General features: G+C 38.2%; 1 protein-coding gene across 7 annotated transcripts in view; it reads right to left on the reverse strand.

The window, feature by feature from the left end:
* The window catches only part of IMPG2 (interphotoreceptor matrix proteoglycan 2), a 78,453-nt gene that overhangs the window by 34,117 nt on the left and 23,650 nt on the right, over nucleotides 1–20,686 (reverse strand). For all 7 annotated transcript variants that reach the window (XM_061426701.1, XM_061426711.1, XM_061426692.1 and 4 more), the window contains 3 exons: nucleotides 15,586–15,747; nucleotides 9,761–9,819; nucleotides 7,085–7,105 (listed from right to left, as the gene is read on the reverse strand). In XM_061426701.1, coding sequence (XP_061282685.1) covers nucleotides 7,085–7,105; nucleotides 9,761–9,819; nucleotides 15,586–15,747 — 242 coding nt within the window. The remainder of the gene's footprint in view (nucleotides 1–7,084; nucleotides 7,106–9,760; nucleotides 9,820–15,585; nucleotides 15,748–20,686) is intronic.

Genomic DNA, 20,686 nt, shown 5'->3' on the forward strand with positions numbered 1-20,686 from the left:
CAACAACATCTAACTTAGCATTCCTTTCCCAGTTAACTATATATATTTCTTCCAAATGCTCTAGAAACTACCTCTCATTTTTCTGCTGGCTCCCTCATTAATGAGTTGAATAAAATTTTGAAAAGTGTTAATAAATAACTTTGTCTGGGAATGGGGCCTTTTCACTATCTTTCCACAGGCAAACAAAGAGATGATTTCTTGGAAGAAAGGATAAAGTGAAAATAAATAAGTAGGACTTGATATGTCATTTGACATTTTCTTAAATAATCATTTTGAAGAAACATCAGAATATAAGATTTTTAAACCAATAGAACTACACCTTATAGACCAACTCAGACTTATCTAACAGCTAAAAACTAACATTTTTGTAAGTGCTTACAATGACAGGTTATGTCCCAGGCTTTGTCTGATTTAACACTCATAACAAATGTGAAGGTTTTATTATCTTCAGATTATTGTTAAGAAACTAAGCTTTAAAGAAGACTTGCCTAAAATATCACAATATATAAAGGGGTAAAGTCAAGATTCAAACACAGATCTGCCTGACTCTGGCACCAGCATTCTGAATGACTACACTACACTCAGTAACTTTAAACTATTAACAAAAAAAAAGTCATCACGAGAACAGCTTTGCTCTACTCATCACCCTCACTTCCAGCCAGTCTGTGAGACACAGCCATCAGAAACAATACCCTACAAGCACACCAAGATCCTCCACCCTCTCAAAGATGCACCACCCTCTCAAAGATCCTCCACCCTCTCAAAGATGAACCACTGAAGGCAGATGTGCACGGAAATAATCTGCCACCTTCAGACATTCTGTAGGAGCAAAACGATGCCCAAACCAAATCACTCAAAAAAGCATTTCCTCTTCTGATTCACTTATATATTCCTTGATTATAGACTGTGCTGTTTTGTAAAAAGATTTTGTTTATAGTGAATGCCTTGCAGTCTGTCCTTGAGTTTCTATCTCCAATGTCTGACTTGGTACCTGGCATTCAATGCCTATTAAATTAACAGAAATCTATACTTGCCTGACTAGAGAGAGAAAACTCCAGCCTTAATTAAGGTATTCACATATCTTTAGAACAAAAAAAAAAGTCAGAATAACGAGAGGGGTCTCATGGAGTCTAGAAAAAGGGCTACTTAACTAATTTATCTTACTATGAGTGAAAAGCCTGTAACAGTGCATTGTAGCTTCCTTGTAACACAGAACCCTAGATTGGAGATAGCTACAATAGGCTAGCATGACTTTGATATTGGCCATTAGGATCACCCAACTTCCCTTCTCTGATCTCAAGCTGGCAAAAGAACTTAAGATCATAATTTCCTACAGATTGTCCTATGGGGAAAGAATGCATGAGCTAAGCCAATGCAATAATTAGTCAGCTGGCAGATACATTTCTTGCTTTAAATAGATCAATCAGCATCCTAGAGAATGCACTATATTTTGTAGTTTGGTAAGCATAAATTGGTCTTAGGAGACCTCTTCTTCCTGGGAACTCTGGCAGTTCTGGACTTGCCCTGGGTCTACAGGGGACGCCATGAAGGTGTTACCCCTTGCCTACCACAGAAGCAGTGAGGCACAATGTTCCTGTCCCACTCTGAGTATCATCAATAAGGCTTTCCTCCCCAATCTGATAAGCTGTCACTTCCAATGGTGTGCTTTAGGGAACCTTACAGTGGTAACTGAGCATCTCAACACTTGGATGCCTTGCTGAGTGATAAGACATCTGCTTGTCATCTCTAAATTCCCTCAATCCCTTAATTTATCATGTCAGAACATGTTGATTCATGAGTAACTCCTGATCTCCTTTTGTAAAGAAATAAATTCAGTAAAATATGGTCTGAAAAAAAAAAAACACGATGGCCCCAATGTGAAATTGAACAGTAAGAGGGACACCTACTGGTCAGAACTCACCACACCACGTGTGTCCTAAACATCCCTCACAATGCCTGGCTCCTAGTAGTTCAATAAATATTTTTGAAAATAATGAAAAAACAAATGGTTAGTTTTATTCACTAATGTAGCAGATAGAACCATTAACTTTGTGATACTTAAATGACAATATGTGATATTCTTGACTTAATCGGAAGGGTGCTCAGTCTCTAAATATGCAAGTGGAGCAGTGGCCTGCGATGCAGGAGATGTAAGTTTGATCCCAGGGTCAGGAAAAGCCACTGGAGTAGGAAATGGCAACCCAGTCCAGTATTCTTGCCTGGAAATTTTCATGGACAGAGAAGCCTAGCGGGCTACAGTCCATGGGTTGCAACAAGACAGAAGAAACTGAGTACACACATTTTTCACCCTAAAGAGCATGCATATTAACCTCATACATTTCTGTCTTCTGAGTAATCATTTTAGGGACACCGCTTCACAGGCAGAACATAACTCTGTGAGCATGATCTTTCCAAGCTCTGCGGGATGGCACATGCCTGCATCTCCAGAAAGGCAAGCTTCTCCCTGGGATCTATGCCCAACCTAGTAACCTGTTAACATGATTCTAAGACAAAAACCAGGGATAACGGGAAAAAAAATGGAGGAGAGGAAATGGCTGTGCCAGTTAGCACTCCAGTTGCTTCCTGGACTTGACAGAAAATCAGACAAGGCGAGTCAAGCTCTTATTGAGAGCCCATCATGTGCTTTGCATGACTTTTAAACATCATAAGGAGAAGATCAAGAGAAATGTTTTTGGATCAAGAAATCTGTGCAAATCAGGCAGTCTGGGTTAGATTAGTGGTCTTACTCTTTACTGGCAAAATATAATTTTTCTCCCAGTGTTTTCCTTGGACATCTAAAAATAACACTTCTAATATCATCTACCTTGTCTGGTAAAGATATATTCATTAAAGAAGATAAAATGCCTCACAGAGATATTTCAATTCATTATCAAGTTTCTGTCCTAGAAAGAGAAATCAAAGAAATGCTTGAGCAATCAGAAAATCATCTATTCTCAGATTCAAGAACTTCACTTCAGCATGACCCAGAACAGACTTAGTTCTGGCATGGTAAATGCAATACAGAGATATCTCAGGATAAAGAGCAGAATAAAAATAAGCCAGAAGAACAAGGAAGTACATAAGATGCAGGATACACACTGGGGACAAAACATTATTTGATTGAAGAAAGCTGGGCTGCCTTTCTGCACTCAGCAACACCAAATTAACCAACCGTCACTACAGCATCACCTTTCACCTTCTAAACTACACTGAAACAACTGCTATATAGAGGAGAGTCTCTCTGACTGCTATTTCCAAAGACATCAATCATGTGGAGGGGAAATTTATTCACTTCAAATGTCCTCATTGGCTGTCTGACGTGTGCAAGTTTTAAATAGAAAAAATAATATTACATCTCATGACGATCAATCAAACCAGAGGTATTTCAAGAAACTCAGATATTTCTTCTTCTCTCACACTTCTATTAGGAAGAAAGTTCATACAAGGCCTGGAGTTGAATTTTTGAAGTGTGGACACCAGGCAGATATTTTGTTGATTCACTTCAAATGGGTCCTACTAACTTATATAATGTGTGCAACTTGAAAGAGGTACAAAGCAAACAGAAAACTTCATGTGTATATAAATATTTACGTACAGAGACAGGTTATATATATATATTACATAGACTACTTCTGTGCTATACATTCACTCATATGCTACACATTCACTCATACACAGCTCAAAATAAAAGAATACCAAGAAGTTGTGAATAAATCCCACCAACTGGTTAATATCCGACAATATTGAACAGTTTTTGAAACTGTACTTAGGTTAAGAATTCTATCATAAAATCAAATGGCTTCATATTGAATTGTTCTCTGTGTCCCCATAGAAAACTCAGCACTCAGCAACTGAACACCATTCTTTGACCAGAGGGTTCACATCAGAATTCAGTTATGTTTTAACAGTCTAGTCTTCCCAGTTCAATTCAGTACAGTTGCTCAGTCGTGTCTGACTCTTTGCGACCCCATGGACTGCATACAGCACACCAGGCCTCTTTGTCTATCACCAACTCCCAGAGTTTACTCAAACTCAGTGATGCCATTCAACCATCTCATCTTCTGTTGTCACCTTCTCCTCCCACCTTCAATCTTTCCCAGCATCAAGGTCTTTTCCAATGAGTCAGTTCTTTGCATCAAGTGGCCAAAGTATTGGAGTTTCAGCTTCAACATCAGTCATTCCAATGAATATTCAGGACTGATTCCCTTCAGGATGGACTGGTTGGATCTCCTTGCTGTCCAAGGGACTCTCAAGAGGCTTCTCCAACACCACAGTTCAAAAGCATCAATTCTTCAGTGCTCAACTTTCTTTATAGCCCAACTCTCACATCCATACATGACTACTGGAAAAACCATAGCTTTCATTAGACCTTTGTTGGCAAAGTAATGTCTCTGCTTTTTAATATGTCTAGGTTGGTCATAACTTTTCTTCCAAGAAACAAGCGTCTTTGAATTTCATGGCTGCAGTCACCATCTGCAGTGATTTTGGAGCCACCAAAAATAAAGACTGTCACTGTTTCCCCATCTATTTGCCATGAAGTGATGGAACCAGATGCCATGATCTTCGTTTTCTGAATGTTGAGCTTTAAGCCAACTTTTTCTCTCCTCTTTCACTTTCATCAAGAGGCTCTTTAGTTTTCCTTCACTTTCTGCCATAAGGGTGCTGTCATCTGCGTATCTGAGGTTATTGATATTTCTCCCAGCAATCTAGATTCCAGCTTGTGCTTCATCCAGCCCAGTGTTTCTCATGATGTACTCTGCATAGAAGTTAAATAAGCAGGGTGACAATATATAACCTTGACATACTCCTTTCCTGATTTGGAACCACTCTGTTGTTCCATGTCTGGTTCTAACTGTTGCTTCTTGACCTGCACACAGATTTCTCAAGAGGGAGGTCAGGTGGTCTGGTATTCCCATCTCTTGAAGAATTTTCCAAAGTTTGTTGTGATCCACACAGTCAAAGGCTTTGGCATAGTCAATAAAGCAGATGTTTTTCTGGAACTCTCTTACTTTTTTGATGATCCAGAGGATGTTGGCAATTTGATCTCTGGTTCCTCTGCGTTTTCTAAATCCAGCTTGAGCATCTGGAAGTTCACAGTTCACGTACTGTTAAAGCCTGGCTTGGAGAATTTTGAGCATTACTTTGCTAGCATGTGAGATGTGTGCAATTGTGTGGTAGTTTGAGCATTCTTTGGCATTGCTTTTCTTTGGGATTGGAATGAAAACTGACCTTTTCCAGTCCTGTGGCCACTGCTGAGTTTTCCAAATTTGCTGGCATATTGAGCGCAGCACTTTCACAGCATAGTCTTTTAGGATACTTAGTAAATACTTAGTAAATACTTGCTAAAATAATATAAACGAAAATGAGGAAGTCAGAAAGCCCTTTGCAAATGTAAGATATTATATTTATATCTTATATGTGGTGGTGGTTTAGTCACTAAGTTGTGTCCAACCCTTTGCAACCACGTGGACTGTAGCCCACCAGGCTCCTCTGTCCATTGGATTTCTCAGGCAAGAATGCTGGAGTGGATTGTCATTTCCTTCTCCAAGGAATCTTCTTGACCCAGGGATGGAATCTGTCTCCTGCATTGCAGGCAGAGCAGATTCTTTACTGACTGAGATACCAGGGAAGCCCCTGATCTTATATAAATGAAGGCAAAATGACATGGATTGATCTGGAGGTATTACACTGAGTGAAATAAATCAGACAGAGAAAGATAAATACTCTATGTTATCACTTATATGTGGAATCTAAAAAATTAAATAAACAAATGAACAAAACAGAAACAGACTCACAGATATATAGAACAAACTATGGTTACTGGTAGGAAGAGGAAAGGGGGGAGGAGCAGGATAGGAGTAGAGGATTAAGAGATACAAACTACTATGTATAAAATATGCTACAAGGATATACTGTACAGCACAGAGAATATGGCTAATATTTCATAATAAGTTCAAATGGAATAAAATCTATAAAACCCTGAATCACTGTGTTCCACATCTGAAGCTAATACTATAAATTAACTCTACTTCAAAAAAAAAATTAAAAATTTTTTAAAAATTAAATGAAGAAATGTTATTTTATCTCTAAACATCCCTATGCTTAGCCTATGAATTTGCTTCATATATTCTATATTATTATTATTTATCTTTCAAGAGAAAGTAAATTTTAAACAAACTTGAATTCAAAGACAAAAAGACAAGCAACTTTCACAAAGGGGACTGACTATGCTTTTAAGATTGTGCTTCTAAGACACTCCAGAGAGCAACTGTTTTCACAAATGAACTGTGATAGAAATCAGCTTTCTTCTTTTCATTTACCACTTAAAATGACACTTGGTTATATTACTCAATGACAACTGTATACTTGAAAGTGCTTTATGAATGCCAATTTTTATACTAATTTTAAATTAAGCATAACTTAGTATTTTAAAGTATTTGACAAAGGCTAATTATACAGCACAGGGAATATAGGCAATATTTTATAATAACTAAAAATGCAGTTTAAGTGTAACCTTTAAAATCACGATGTAGTACACCTGAAACATATATAGTATTATAAATCAACTATACCTCAAAAAAATAAAAGTTTTAAAATAAAAATTAAGAGATTAAAAAATACAAGTACTTGTTAGTCAGCAGTCTATGATAGAAGTCTGTAAACTACAGCCTATGAGCTAACTCCAGCCCACTGTCCATGAGTTAATGGATTTTATATTTTTAAATGGTTGAAAAAACTCAAAATAACATTTTGTGACATGTGAACACCATATGACAATGATATTTCAGGATCTATAAATAAGTTTTATTGGAACACAGCCACACTCATTCATTTTCAATGTATCGCTTACACTACTTCCAAGTGAACAGATATGACAGAGCTTATGTAGTGTGAAAAAGTATAAAATACTTAATATATGACTCTTAACAAATAATGTTTGCCAAATGATCTTTAAAAAGTTGGACAGTGATACTGGAAGTAATAAAAGAACTGAGCCATGTTCCTTTAGACTTAGGGCTACCATATTTTCTAAACTATTTCCTAATTAGGTCAACAGTACAGAAAGTGTCAAAAGGTACTCTACCTGCCATTTTCCTTAGGGGACCTGAAAATAAAAATGGAAAGTGTTAAGCAGAGTTTAAGCAAGTTATAATTGTCATATAATTAATCAAAGTACAAGCTCTTAATGTATTTCCTCTAAAATGTTTCTTCAAATGAAAATGCTTGTATAGTACTGCTGCTGCCGCTGCTGCTGCTGCTGCTGGTGCTGCTAAGTTGCTTCAGTCGTGTCCAACTCTGTGCGACCTCATAGACAGCAGCCCACCAGGCTCCCCCGTCCCTGGGATTCTCCAGGCAAGAACACTGGAGTGGGTTTCCATTTCCTTCTCCAATGCATGAAAGTGAAAAGTGAAAGGGAAGTCGCTCGGTCATGTCTGACTCTTAGAGACCCCATGGACTGCAGCCTTCCAGGCTCCTCCATCCATGGGATTTTCCAGGCAAGAGTACTGGAGTGGGGTGCCAATGCCTTCTCCGTGTATAGTACTGCTGCTAAGTCACTTCAGTCGTGTCCGACTCGGTGCAACCCCATAGACAGCAGCCCACCAGGCTCCCCTGTCCCTGGGATTCTCCAGGCAAGAACACTGGAGTGGGTTTCCATTTCCTTCTCCAATGCATTAAAGTGAAAAGTGAAAGTGAAGTCGCTCAGTTGTATCCAACCCCTAGCAACACCATGGACTGCAGCCTACCAGGCTCCTCTGTCCATGGGATTTTCCAGGCAAGAGTACTGGAGTGGGGTGCCATTGCCTTTTCCGTGTATAGTACTAGATAATGACAAATACCTGTACAATGAAGGAAGAAAGCAAAGGTGGAGAAAGTATTCTATTTTAAAATCTATAGTCTTTACTGTCTTTAAACTTCTTAAAAATACTTTTAAACAATTAATACGTGGTTATCACTTTATAAATAGACTTTTTTCAGTAAATGAGCAGAGAACTCCAGCTGTTGGCATTAACAAAATTGATAACATTTTTGGGGGGATACAATGTTAAATGTTATGTGTTACGTATACAATGTTACAATACTAATGTTAAGTCGTATTAAAATTAATGAAAAGAAAATCAGATAATGTATAGTAAGATTCCAAGGAGTTGGGAAAGGTCCAAATTGACTAACCTATAAGATACTGCATAGTTTTTAATATTTATTTATTGATTTTCTGTATCAGACACTTAAAAGGACTTTCCATATGTCAAGAACTACGCTATACATTTCACAAAAATTAATTCTTTCAATCTTCCTGAAAACTCATTAAGGACCATGAATATCCCCATTTACAGGTAAAGAAACTGAGGAATAAAAACGCTAAATAATTTACCCAAAGCATTTCAAAAGTTATTTTTAAATAAAGCACGATTCATATAAATTGTATATATTACCTTTTTTTATATAAATAAGAAGTTAAAGCTTGTTAATTTACCCAAAACCATCCAAGCAGAAGTGCCAAAGGCAGGATTTAAACCTAGGCAACTTGATCTCAAAGGCCATGTTGCCTTTCATATGCTATCAAATGAGAGAGGACTTCAAAAGCCTCAGTTTCTCATGTAAGCTTTAGTCACAACTGGAGACAGTATTCCTGCAAAGTGCTATGGCTGAACTGGGGAGACAGGTCATGGTATGAGAGGAGATGGAGGGTCAGTTTACCATGCTTGCCCTTGCCCCTGCATCAATAACTAGCTGAGTTCCTAGATAAAGTACATACATTTCCTGTGCTCTGGTTTCCTCACCAGAAAAAAAATGAGGATTACAGTAACTATCTCACAATACGGCTATTGGGATTAAATGAGTTAATAAGGATAGAAAGCCTGGCACACTATAAATGCTATGTAAGTGCTTGCTGTTATTTCTGGAAAACTCAGAAGTTGTGACAAGACTATGCCAAAGTTAAGATGTAGACACTGTCAATTAAGCCCGTGCTCCCCTGCATCTAATAGCTGGGCCACCGTCACCATCCACATGCTCCAAAGCTTCAGAGGACTCAGTCTAGCACTGGGTAACAGCCAGAGATATAAAGATAGCCACTTTGTTTCAAAATCCCTCTTCTGCTCTCTGACTTTGGGCTAATACTTCATCCTTCTAAACCTATTTGTTTTTCTTCAAAATAAGTATTAATAGCAATATTTTTGCTAAAAGAGTTGAAGATTATGTGAACTCAGGAATGTAAAGTGGCCAGTACAAAGTATTCACTCAATAAAATGTGCACAAGTATGATGCTTCAGGTCTTAGACAGGGAAGCAATGTCCTAAAAAGAGGTGTCCGATTTACCTAGAATTGCTATGCTGATAACACATCCCCTCCAGAATGACTATACATCAAGATGTCAAAGGGACCTCACTGGAGCACTGATGAGCCTTTAGGAGCATACTAGATCACATCTAACCTTATCCAGGCTCCCCTCAGTGCCAAATAAAAACACATAACTTCTCAGCAGCAAGTTGGAGACATGAATTCCTAAGTTCTTACCCTGGCCCAACTACAGATCTAGCATATCTCCTTGAATGTATTATTTTGCCTTTTTTTACCTCGGTTTCCTCATCTGAAAAACCAGAATTAGGAATAAGAATTTAACAAAAGAACACCAAATTAAAGAATCCACGTCATTTTTTCATCACTGTTGTTAAGAGTATATACAATAAACACAAAAGGATAATCCATTTGAAATAAAGACTGCTATAAAACCTATGCATTTTAAAAGTCTATTTACCTAAAGTCAAGTACACGAATGTCCTTGTAGCCTGGTAACCCAGTAAATGCATTTTCCACCTATCAAAAATAAAAAATTTGTAACTACGTAGAAATATAAAAAAGCACACACAAAATGTTTTTAAGAGTAGAATATAAAGTGCACTGTTTGTAAGTATTAGAAACTTGTACACATACACGGATATACATGGATTAGAAAGCTAAGAAATTTCTAATTGTTACAGTGTTACAAAATAGTTTTTACCACAACCCTGCCACATTTTTAAATTTTTGTTTTTTAAGGTTTTGATTTACTTTAATATTAATTTTTTCCAAATTATAAAAAACATACTTTTATTGGCAAAACACTATTTTTTCCCTTATGTGATGAAATGTGAAAAAAAGGACTAGTTTCAAAAGAAACTGTAATAACATTTTAAAATGTAATTGTATGGATTAGAATCTGGCCACAGCACACACACTGACACACAGTCAGGTGTTCATTTCCTGTGAGTGTAAACTGTCTGGTGGCATCTGTTTCCTGTTCCTATGACACCAAGGACTGTGAACACAGCCAACATAAGAAAGAAATCTGCACATCTGAGCTTAGGCTTTGTTGACTGGTGGTGACAGAGGAAGTTATAAAGCAGTGACTGGTCAAAATATCAATTTATGAGCATCACAACTGCAGAAACCAGTTTTATCACCAAGTTTCTAAAATCAGACTACATAAACCAGTATGAGCTTAGTGACTAAAGCAGGGGGAAGTGATAGATTGGACTAAATACCAAAAAATATGAGGTTCTGTACAAATACACATTTAACAAAATCGAACATTTTACCCACAACATTTCAGAAGGTGACGGTCTCATTAGGTTAAGTCACTATGGGGCTAACATCAGAACAGAAGAAGTTATTAGTGGACTTTGGGGCTATTTGCCAGCAAATTTGGAAAACTCAGCAGAGGCCACAGGACTGGAAAAGGTCAGCTTTTATTGCAATCCCAAAGAAAGACAATACTAAAGAATGCTCAAACTACTCACAATTGCACTCATCTCACATGCTAACAAAGTAATGCTCAAAATTCTCCAAGCCAGGCTTCAACAGTATGTGAACTGTGAACTTCCAGATGCTCAAGTTGGATTTAGAAAACGCAGAGGAACCAGAGATCAAATTGCCAACATCCGCTGGATCATCGAAAAAGCAAGAGCGCTCCAGAAAAACATCTACTTTTGCTTTATTGACTATGTTGCGTGGATCACAACAAATAGGAAAATTCTTAAAGAGGTGGGAATACCAGACCACCTGACCTGCCTCCTGAGAAATCTGTACGCAGGTCAGGAAGCGACAGTTAGAACTGGACATGGAACAACAGACTGGTTCCAAATTGGGAAAGGAGTACGTCAAGGCTATATATTGTCACCCTGCTTATTTAACTTATATGCATGGTACATCATGAGAAATGCTGGGCTGGAAGAAGAAGCACAAGCTAGAATCAAGATTGCTGGGAGAAATATCAATAACCTCAGATATGCAGATGACACCACCCTTACGGCAGAAAGCAAGGAGGAACTAAAGAGCCTCTTGATGAAAGTGAAAGAGAAGAGTGAAAAAGCTGGTTTAAAACTCAACATTCTGAAAACGAAGATCATGGCATCTGGTCCCATCACTTCATGGCAAATAGTTGGGGAAACAATGGAAACAGTGACGGACTTTATTTTCTTGGGCTCTAAAATCAGCCATGAAATTCAAAGACACTTGCTTCTTAGAAGAAAAGTTATGACCAACCTAGACAGCATATTAAAAGGCAGAGACATTACTTTGCCAACAAAGGTCCATCTAGTCAAAGCTATGGTTTTTCCAGTAGTCATTTATGGGTGTGAGAGTTGGACTATAAAGAAAGCTGAACGGAGAAGAATTGATGTTTTTGAACTGTGGTGTTGGAGAAGACTCTTGAGAGTCCCTTGGACAACAAGGAGATCCAACCAGTCCATCCTAAAGGAAATCAGTCCTGAATGTTCGTTGGAAGGACTGATGTTGAAGCTGAAACTCCAATACTTTGGCCACCTGAAGTGAAGAACAGACTCACTAGAAAATAACCTGATGCTTGGAAAGACTGAAGGTGGGAGGAGAAGGGGATGACAGAGGATGAGGTGGTCGGATGGCATCACTGACTTGATGGACATGAGTTTGAGTAAACTCTGGGAGTTGGTGATGGACAGGAAAGCCTGGTGTGCTGCAGTCCATGGGGTCACAAAGAGTTGGACACAACTGAGCGACTGAACTGAACTGAACTGGAGCTATCTCTGGGCACCTGCTTTTAAAACCAAGTTCTCATAAAATCAGGAGAATTAGATTTTTTTTTAAATCTTGGTTCACCAAAAATCCCTCTGCTTTGTGGATAAAGAATCCAAACCCATGAAATTTTTTGGCTACAATAATTCACCTTGTTTTATTCTGAGAGAAAACAGAGAAGTGCTAATTCTTGGAGGATGGGGGTGGGGATAAACTCCACAGGACTAGGAATGCAAAGACTGACAGTTAGTCTCGGCTATTTTTCACTGGCAGAGTGGCCAGGCACAAGTCTTCTTTCATAGTACTTAATGCTTCAATGCCCACTAAATATATCAGTTCTTAAGATTAAGATGAGCATAGCTAAAAGTACTTCATTAGCTGCAAAATGCAGTGTTATTGCATGTTGTTATTAATACTAAACCCATCTTGCTCCTTGGAAGGAAAACTATAACAAACCTAGACAGCATATTAAAAAGCAGAGACACCATTTTGCCAATAAAGTCTGTATACTCAAAGCTATGGTTTTTCCAGTAGTCACGTGCAGATGTGAGAATTGGACCACAAAGAAGGCTGAGCACCAAAGAATTGATGCTTTCAAATTGTGGTGCTGAAGAGGACTCTTGAGAGTTCCCTGGGCTGTAAGGAGATCAAACCAGTTGATCCTAAAGGAAATCAGTCCTGAATATTCATTGGAGGGACTGATGCTGAAGCTGAATCTCTAATACTTTGGCCACCTGATGCAAAGAGCTGACTCACTGGAAAAGACCCTGATGCTAAGAAAGACTAAAGGCAAAAAGAGTAGAGGGTGGCAGTGGATGAGATGATGTGATGGCATCAGTGACTCAATGGACATGAATTTGAGTGAACTCTGGGAGATAGTGAAAGGCAGAGGAACTTGGGTCGGACATGACTTAGTGAGTAAACAACAACAAACCCATCTCTTCTGGGGCTTTGCCATTTTTTGACTTTAAACATGTTTTCTAATTCATCACACCCAGTTAGCTACTACATAGGTGCCCAGCTGTAAGAAGTCATTCCAGCTTATTAGCAACAAGATTAATAACAGGTACAATTTACTGAGTGACTGCTATGTGCCTGGTGCTTTGAAATATTACTTCTAATCCTTGCAACAATCGCAAGAGATACACAGTTTCCCCATTATGCAATTGAGGAAACTGAGACTAAGATATCAACTAATTTGCCCAGGATCATCCATTTGGTGAGTGACTGAATCAGAATTCATTCAATCATCAGTCTTTCTAACACTGAAGCTCATACTCTTCTCACTGAATCACATGCCTCATCCTCTTTCCTTTGATAAATATGATTTTATAACTGGGACCAGGAGTGGGAGAACTGTGAGGCTCACCACAGCTTCTCACCTGAATTAAAATGAAGGGGACTTGGGGCTTCCCTAGTGGCTCAGTGGTAAAGACTCCACCTGCCAATAAAGGAGACATGGATTCAATCCCTGATCCGGGAAGATCTCACATGCCATGGAGCAATGAGCCCATGCACCACCACTACCACTGAGCCTGCCTTCTGAAGCCCAGCAGCTGCAACTACTGAGCCCACAGGCTGCAACAACGGAAGCCTGCAGACTCTAGAGTCCACGCTCTGCAACAAAAGAAGCCACTGCAGTGAGAAGCCCACACACCACAATTAGAGAGTAGCACCTGCTCACCGCAACCAGAGAGGTCTGTGCAGCAACGAAGACCCAGCACAGCCAGAAATAAATAATAAATAAAATTATAAAAAATAATTGAAGGGGACTCTGTATGATATAAAGGAAAGAACAGTTTCAAAGGAAGGAGGAGACCTGATTTTCCCTTCCACTCCTAGAAGCTGAAATGACCACGAACAAGTTACTCACCCAGAAGGGTTTCATCTATAAAATGGAGCTGATTATCCACCTGGCTGCTGTTAGCAAACTGACACACAGCAGCCCGCAGAACACAAAGCACTATGCGAGGACACGGTGTTGATTCTGTGGCTGTCGTCAGGTATCCACACTCCAAAGCCTATCACAATGACCTTTCCCTCTCTGATGTCACTCTTGGTGGCACCCCAAGTTTATCTTTCTCAGCTTATCAAAAAAAAAAAAAATGTAACAGCTCCTGAATCTCAATCCTCCCAAGCAGGCTTTCTTTCTCCCTGTGTATCTTCCAGCATTACCCGAAAAAATAATACTGAAAGAACAACTCCCATGACTGTGTCCTGAAGGGAGAGAGCTTGAGGGTCTCCTTTAGTTTGCAGTATATGTGGAGACAGGACCTTTCAGAGACACGACCCTGACTCTGCAGCTCCACACAGGGAAGTGGCTATCGGTAGACATATCATTCCATGTAAAAGGACCCATATGTAGAAATAGGCCAGAGAAGGAACTGATCCTTCATCACCCTCAAATCACCTTGAGCCAATAGCTATCTACCTCATAAAGTCCCTGCTGGAAATGTTTTTCAGAGTGTTTATTAGACCTTCTCTAAATATGCAGTCATTTAGCACAACTGTTTATCCAAACATGGAGGTTTATTAAAGGCTCCTTAATCCAAGAGCAGAGAGAACCAAAGAGCTGATCCAAGACACTGTCTGATGCCAAATGGACACTGGCCTGGCTGACATTTCTTCCACATACCATATAGCCTCACAAATTGGCCACACAGCTAGGAAAATTAATTGTCTAGCCCACACTCCCTGTGTCTGATGGCTGCAATGATGCTGCTTGGCTGAGAGATGTATATTTTTATTTCTCATCTAGACACAATGTCTAGAGAAGGAAATTAGTCCGAGGTAATGGAATCAAAAATCTTGGCCACAGAAAACTCCATCAAGAGGGATGGAAAAGAAATAAACAGGAGGACTAATGTACCCTCTCACTTGACAGAGAGAGAAGAGATGGGCCCTCAGTATCTTGAAAAAAATCTCAACTTCAAGTCCCTAGATAGAATTCTTCCAGAAAGTAAAGTTGTAAGATGGTCTAATGCACAATTCTGTAAAGAAACTCTCTTTTAAAAATACTTCTAACCAAGGAACAGAGATAAAAGGGAAAATTTACTTTTCACTGGATGTCCTTTTGTCCCTTGAGCTTGGGGCTTCATACTACCTATGCATTAACTATTCAAAAATGTTCACCTTTAAAAAAGAATAACAAATACAAAATGAAAAGAAATTAAATTTATTGTTCCCTCAAGGAAAATAACACACTACATATAGTATCTCAAAGATGCTCATTTCTCCAAATATTGTCAAGTAAAAACCATGCCACAGAACACATTCTTCCTTGGCTGTGTGGCCAAAGCTGGAAATAGCATTTATTTGTTGGCATATGGCAAATGGATACAAAACTTTGTTTCAGTGAAATAGTTCATCTTTTGGTGAAATTTTCACAGAGCTTTCTAAAGAAATGGCTAAATCACTACTCACCAAATCAAGTAGCTGGAAAGCTTAAGTCTTAAACCTACCTTTAACCAGTGTTAACATGGGAAATTTACAACTCCAGCAAACTATCTTGTATACAAAAAAGAATAAAAACATATCCTCAAAATCACCCACCTCTGAAATAAAGTCTTCTACAAGGCGCTGGTGATGAAAGCTGGAGGGGTCCTGTAGTTCTTCATTGTACTGTTCCCCCAAAAGGTGGATACTGAATTCTGCAACCTGCTCAGCGGCTGTTTTTGTGGATGCTTCTACCACATTCTCAATTTCATTGCTAATCTGGATTTTTAGCAAAAGAACAATAAATGTCAATGTTCACTCATTCAGTCAACAAATATCTACTGATATGATATGCCAGACACTGTGCCAAAAGCAACTTCTGATGATGACTATATAATATTTGACTTTGAAACTAACTGGTAGATTTTAAGACAGGTTATTATTAAAATTACTAAAATTACTGTGTATTTGTTCATTCCTTTGAATACACAGTGATTGTGATCACTGGTTCAGGGAAAGAGAAAATTTTCCACAGATAACCACCAAAGTTCACCACCTGTGAGTTAGTAGAAAAAGCTGAAGTTACACATTGCTAATTATTAGAGAAATGCAAATTAAAACCACAATGATATATCACCTCACACATGTCAGAATGGATATCATCAAGAAGTCTACAAATAAAAATGCTGGAGAGGATGTGGAGAAAAGGGAATCTTGATTCATGGGTAGGAATGTCAATTAGTGCAGCCACTATGGAAAACAGTATAGACATTCCTTTAATAGAACTTTCTGAAAATAGTCCTGAAAACAGCCATTAAAAAAAAGTGAGTCGCTCAGTCATGTCCAGCTCTTTGCAACCCCATGGACTACACAGTCCATGGAAATCTCCAGGCCAGATTACTGGAGTGCATAGCCATTCCCTTCTCTGGGGGATCTTCCCAACCCAGGGATCAAACCCAGGTCTCCCATATTGCAGGAGTATTCTTTACCAGCTGAGCCACCAGGTAAGCCCAAGAATACTGGAGTGGATAGCTTATCCTTTCTCCAGTGGATCTTCCCTACCCAGGAATAGAACCAGGGTCTCCTGCATTGCAGGTGGACTCTTTATTAGCTGAACTACCAAGGAAGCCCAATAAAACTCAAATATATTTCCCTACAAATTCCCACTGATCCCAGTTCTGAAACCTGGATGCATATAAAAACTACAGGCCCCAGAGAACCTTCAAAGAAGGATAGGCACCTATCATCTTCTCTGACTTTTCACTAGTTCCTTTTCTCCAAACACTTCTCGGGCTCTTAATGTCTCCCTTAGAGTATGATACACATAAGTGAGGTCTGATAATTAAAATATGGTACAACTATCACTTTCCTGATAGCAGATTCTAATTTCTGTTAATGTAACCTAAAAGTACTTTTACTTTACTAGTTTTTCCTCATACTGCTGAGTCATATTGAAACTAATAAAAACCTTTAGCCTTAAGGAATTTTGTACAAGACTTTGCATTCTTCAATATTAAATTTTCCCTCACTAAATTTAAATAAAAACTTCCATTTTCAGTATTACTATAAAAGAAATATCCTTAGTAACCTTGTTGCAATACAATGCCTAAAATGCTGACTAAATTTTTTAATGATTTTAATGCATATCTGGTTTGCAAGAAAATAAACCAGAAATCAAAAGAGATAGGCTAGAAAAATCCAAAGAGGTGATTCAGTAATCTATGCTACACAGTGTATCTAGCAATCTCTTGTGACCTAGGCTTCAGTTTCAAATACTACAAGGGAAAGGATATAAAGTGCCAGGTGTATACGTGTTGAAAAGTCAGATCAAAGACGCCTATCTAGACAGTTTGAACAACAAATTAGACTAAGTCGAAGGAAGAATAAGTGAACTGGAAGACATTTCTGAATGCAACATAGAGGAACAAAGAAATGAAAGTTAAGAACGAGTGGTTAACAGACAAAAGGTATAAAATGAGGGAGTCAGACATATACCCAATCATATGAGACAACACCTGAGAATTTTCTCTCTATATATTTTTGTGGATTTGCAGTATCCTCAATACTGTATTATATGCTACTATATTGTACTTGTAGTGATGCTTCCTAAGGCCCATCATCACTGCAAGTGACCTGAAGTGCGAAGTCAAGTGGGCTAGTGGAGGGGATGGAATTCCAGCAGAGCTATTTCAAATCCTAAAAGATGATGCTGTGAAAGTGCTGCACTCAATATGTTAGCAAATTTGGAAAATTCAGCAGTGGCCACAGGACTAGAAAAGATCAGTTTTCACTCCAATCCCAAAGAAGAGCAATGACAAAGAATGTTTAAAATATCACACAATTGTATTCATTTCACATGCTAGCAATGTAATGCTCAAAATTCTCCAAGCTAGGCTTCAACAGACATGAACCAAGAACTTCCAGATGATCAAGCTGGATTTAGAAAAGGCAGAGGAACTAGAGATCAAATTGCCAACATTGGTTGGATGACAGAAAAAGCAAGAGAATTCCAGAAAAACATCGACTTCTGCTTCACTGACTACACCAAAGCCTTTGACTCTGTGGATCACAAAAAACTGTGGAAAATTGTTAAAGAAATGGGAATACCAGACTACCTTACCTGTCTTCTGAGAAACTTGTATGCAGGTCAAGAAGCAACAGTTAGAACTGGACTGGTTCAAATTGGGAAAGGAGTTCTTAAAGGCTGTATATTGTCACCCTGCTTATTTAACCTATATGCAGAGTACATCATGAGAAATGCCAGGCTAGATGAAGCACAAGCTGAAGTCAAGATTGCCAGGAGAAATATCAACAACCTCAGATATGCAGATGACACCACCCTTATGGCAGAATGTGAAGAGGAACTAAAGAGCCTCTTAATGCAGGTGAAAGAGGAGAAAAAGCTAGCTTAAAACTCAACATTCGAAAAACAAAGATCATGGCCTCCAGTCCCATCACTTCATGGCAAATAGATGAGGAAACAATGGAAACAGTGAGAGACTTTATTTTCTTGGTCTCCAAAATCACTGCAGATGGTGACTTGCAGCCATGAAAAAGACGCTCCTTGGAAGAAAATCTATGACAAATCTAGACAGTGTATTAAAAAGCAGAGACATTACTCTGCTAACAAAGGTCCATCTAGTCAGAGCTATGGTTTTTCCAGTAGTCATGTATGGACTGTGAGAGTTGGACCATAAAGGAGGCTGAGTACCAAAGAATTGATGCTTTTGAACTGTGGTGTTGGAAAAGACTCTTCAGAGTCCCTTGGACTGCAAGATCCAATCAGTCCATCCTAAAGGATATCAGTCCTAAATATTCACTGGAGGGACAGATGCTGAGGCTGAAGCTCTAATACTCTGGCCACCTGATGCAAAGAGCCGACTCAAGGGAAAATAACCTGATGCTGGGAAAGACTGAAGGCAAGAGGAGAAGGGGATGACAGAGGATGAGGTGGTTGGATAGTATCACTGACTCAATGGACATGAGTTTGAACAAGTTCTGGGAGATGAAGGACAGGGAAGCCTGGCGTGCCGCAGTCCATGGGGTCACAAAGAGTCAGACACAACTGAGCGACTGAACTGAACTGATGTACACTGATTTTTTAGACAGAATGCTACTGTACTCTCAACAGACTACAGTAGAGGTAAACATAACTTCTATATGCACAAGGAAACCAAAACGCTCATGTGACTTTATTGCAATACTCACTTTATTATGGCCATCTGGAACTGAACCCACAGTATCTGAGATATGCCTGCAGTTATACTATATTATAGTATACTTATAGTAGTACACCATATAGTATTTGGGAGTCTATAGTTTTACAAAAATGGGTATAGGAGTGTGTTTATGCTTATTTACTTTGCTTTGGATTTATTGTACTACCTTAACATGAGGTTTTTAGTCTACTATAAATTTGAGAAATTCAGTCATTATCTTTCATCATTACGTAAATACAGAGAGGGAGAGAGACAGTAGTATCTTAACGGTAGGAGAAAAAATGGATTACCCACAAAAGAATAAGAACTGAATTGTTAGTTGAGTTCTTAATAGTAACTATAAAAGTTAAAAGATAGTGAAATAAAATCTTGACAAAAAAAAACCAAAGACCTTCTATCTAGAAATTTATACAGATTATAAGTATCTTTCTAGAATAAGGGTATAACAAGGAAATCTTCAGGTGACCAAAAACAGATTGAACCATTGAGAGATTCTTACTAAAGTAATACCAGACGCATATATTTCAGAAGGAAAATTATTCCAAAAGAGAGTCTAAAATGTAAAAAAGAATTTTAAGAAAATAAAACAGTACACACCTGGGAAAATGTAAAAACGTTTAACTATATAAAATAAAAATGATTCAGTCAAATTTGTAAGATTAAAAAGAGAGAACTAAAGGAGAGAAAGAAAGAACAAAAATACTGAAAATAACATATAAAACAGTAGGGTAATCACTTGAATTACTTTAATGTTCTAATGTTCCTGCAGACTCAGGATAAGGATAAAGATTTTGAAAAACTTAAACTTTGCTAGATTAAAGACACATGATAACATACAGGGTAAATACTAACAAAACAAGAATAAAGTATGTAATTTCTAAAACAGTATCTGAAAAATGTATTCGGGAAAAAACTGAACTGTAAAACTGTACATTAGGCTTCACTCTGAACTAGTCATGTATGCTTGTACTGTTTTGTCTTCCTACTGGTTCTACAAATTACCTTCAAATTACTCTGTTACGAAATGTTCCAACTGATTACACATAATCCCTTCATTTACATTACAGTGAGTTTTATCTCATTCTGTAAAAGTTTCCAGACCTACACCATAACATTCAGCATCAAGTTCAGAACTACAGTATCACTTTTTATTCAAATATTTATCAAAAGCCAATATTTTTTGTACAATCTAATTTGGACACAGTTTTACTGAATATTAAAGGTACTGTATTGATACAAGGATCCCAAACTGGCTCCAGCCTTGCTCAGCAACAGGGAAGGTGGTGGACAGAGTGGGATGACATGACTTGACTTCATAGCTGGTAAGAGAAGGTGTAAGGTAACAAATTGTACCTTTCAAGTGAATATGTTCAATCAAAGTTTGCTCTGTATTAAGGAATCTGTGATTTACGAATATTTAATAAAATTTCTAATGAAACATTTTCATCTTCTTAGAAGCATTTCCTTTTCAAAAAATTTGGAATGTGATAGCCAACTTA

The sequence above is a fragment of the Bos javanicus genome, chromosome 1 (assembly GCF_032452875.1).
Source record: "Bos javanicus breed banteng chromosome 1, ARS-OSU_banteng_1.0, whole genome shotgun sequence".
In the NCBI taxonomy this organism is placed as follows: Eukaryota; Metazoa; Chordata; class Mammalia; order Artiodactyla; family Bovidae; genus Bos; species Bos javanicus.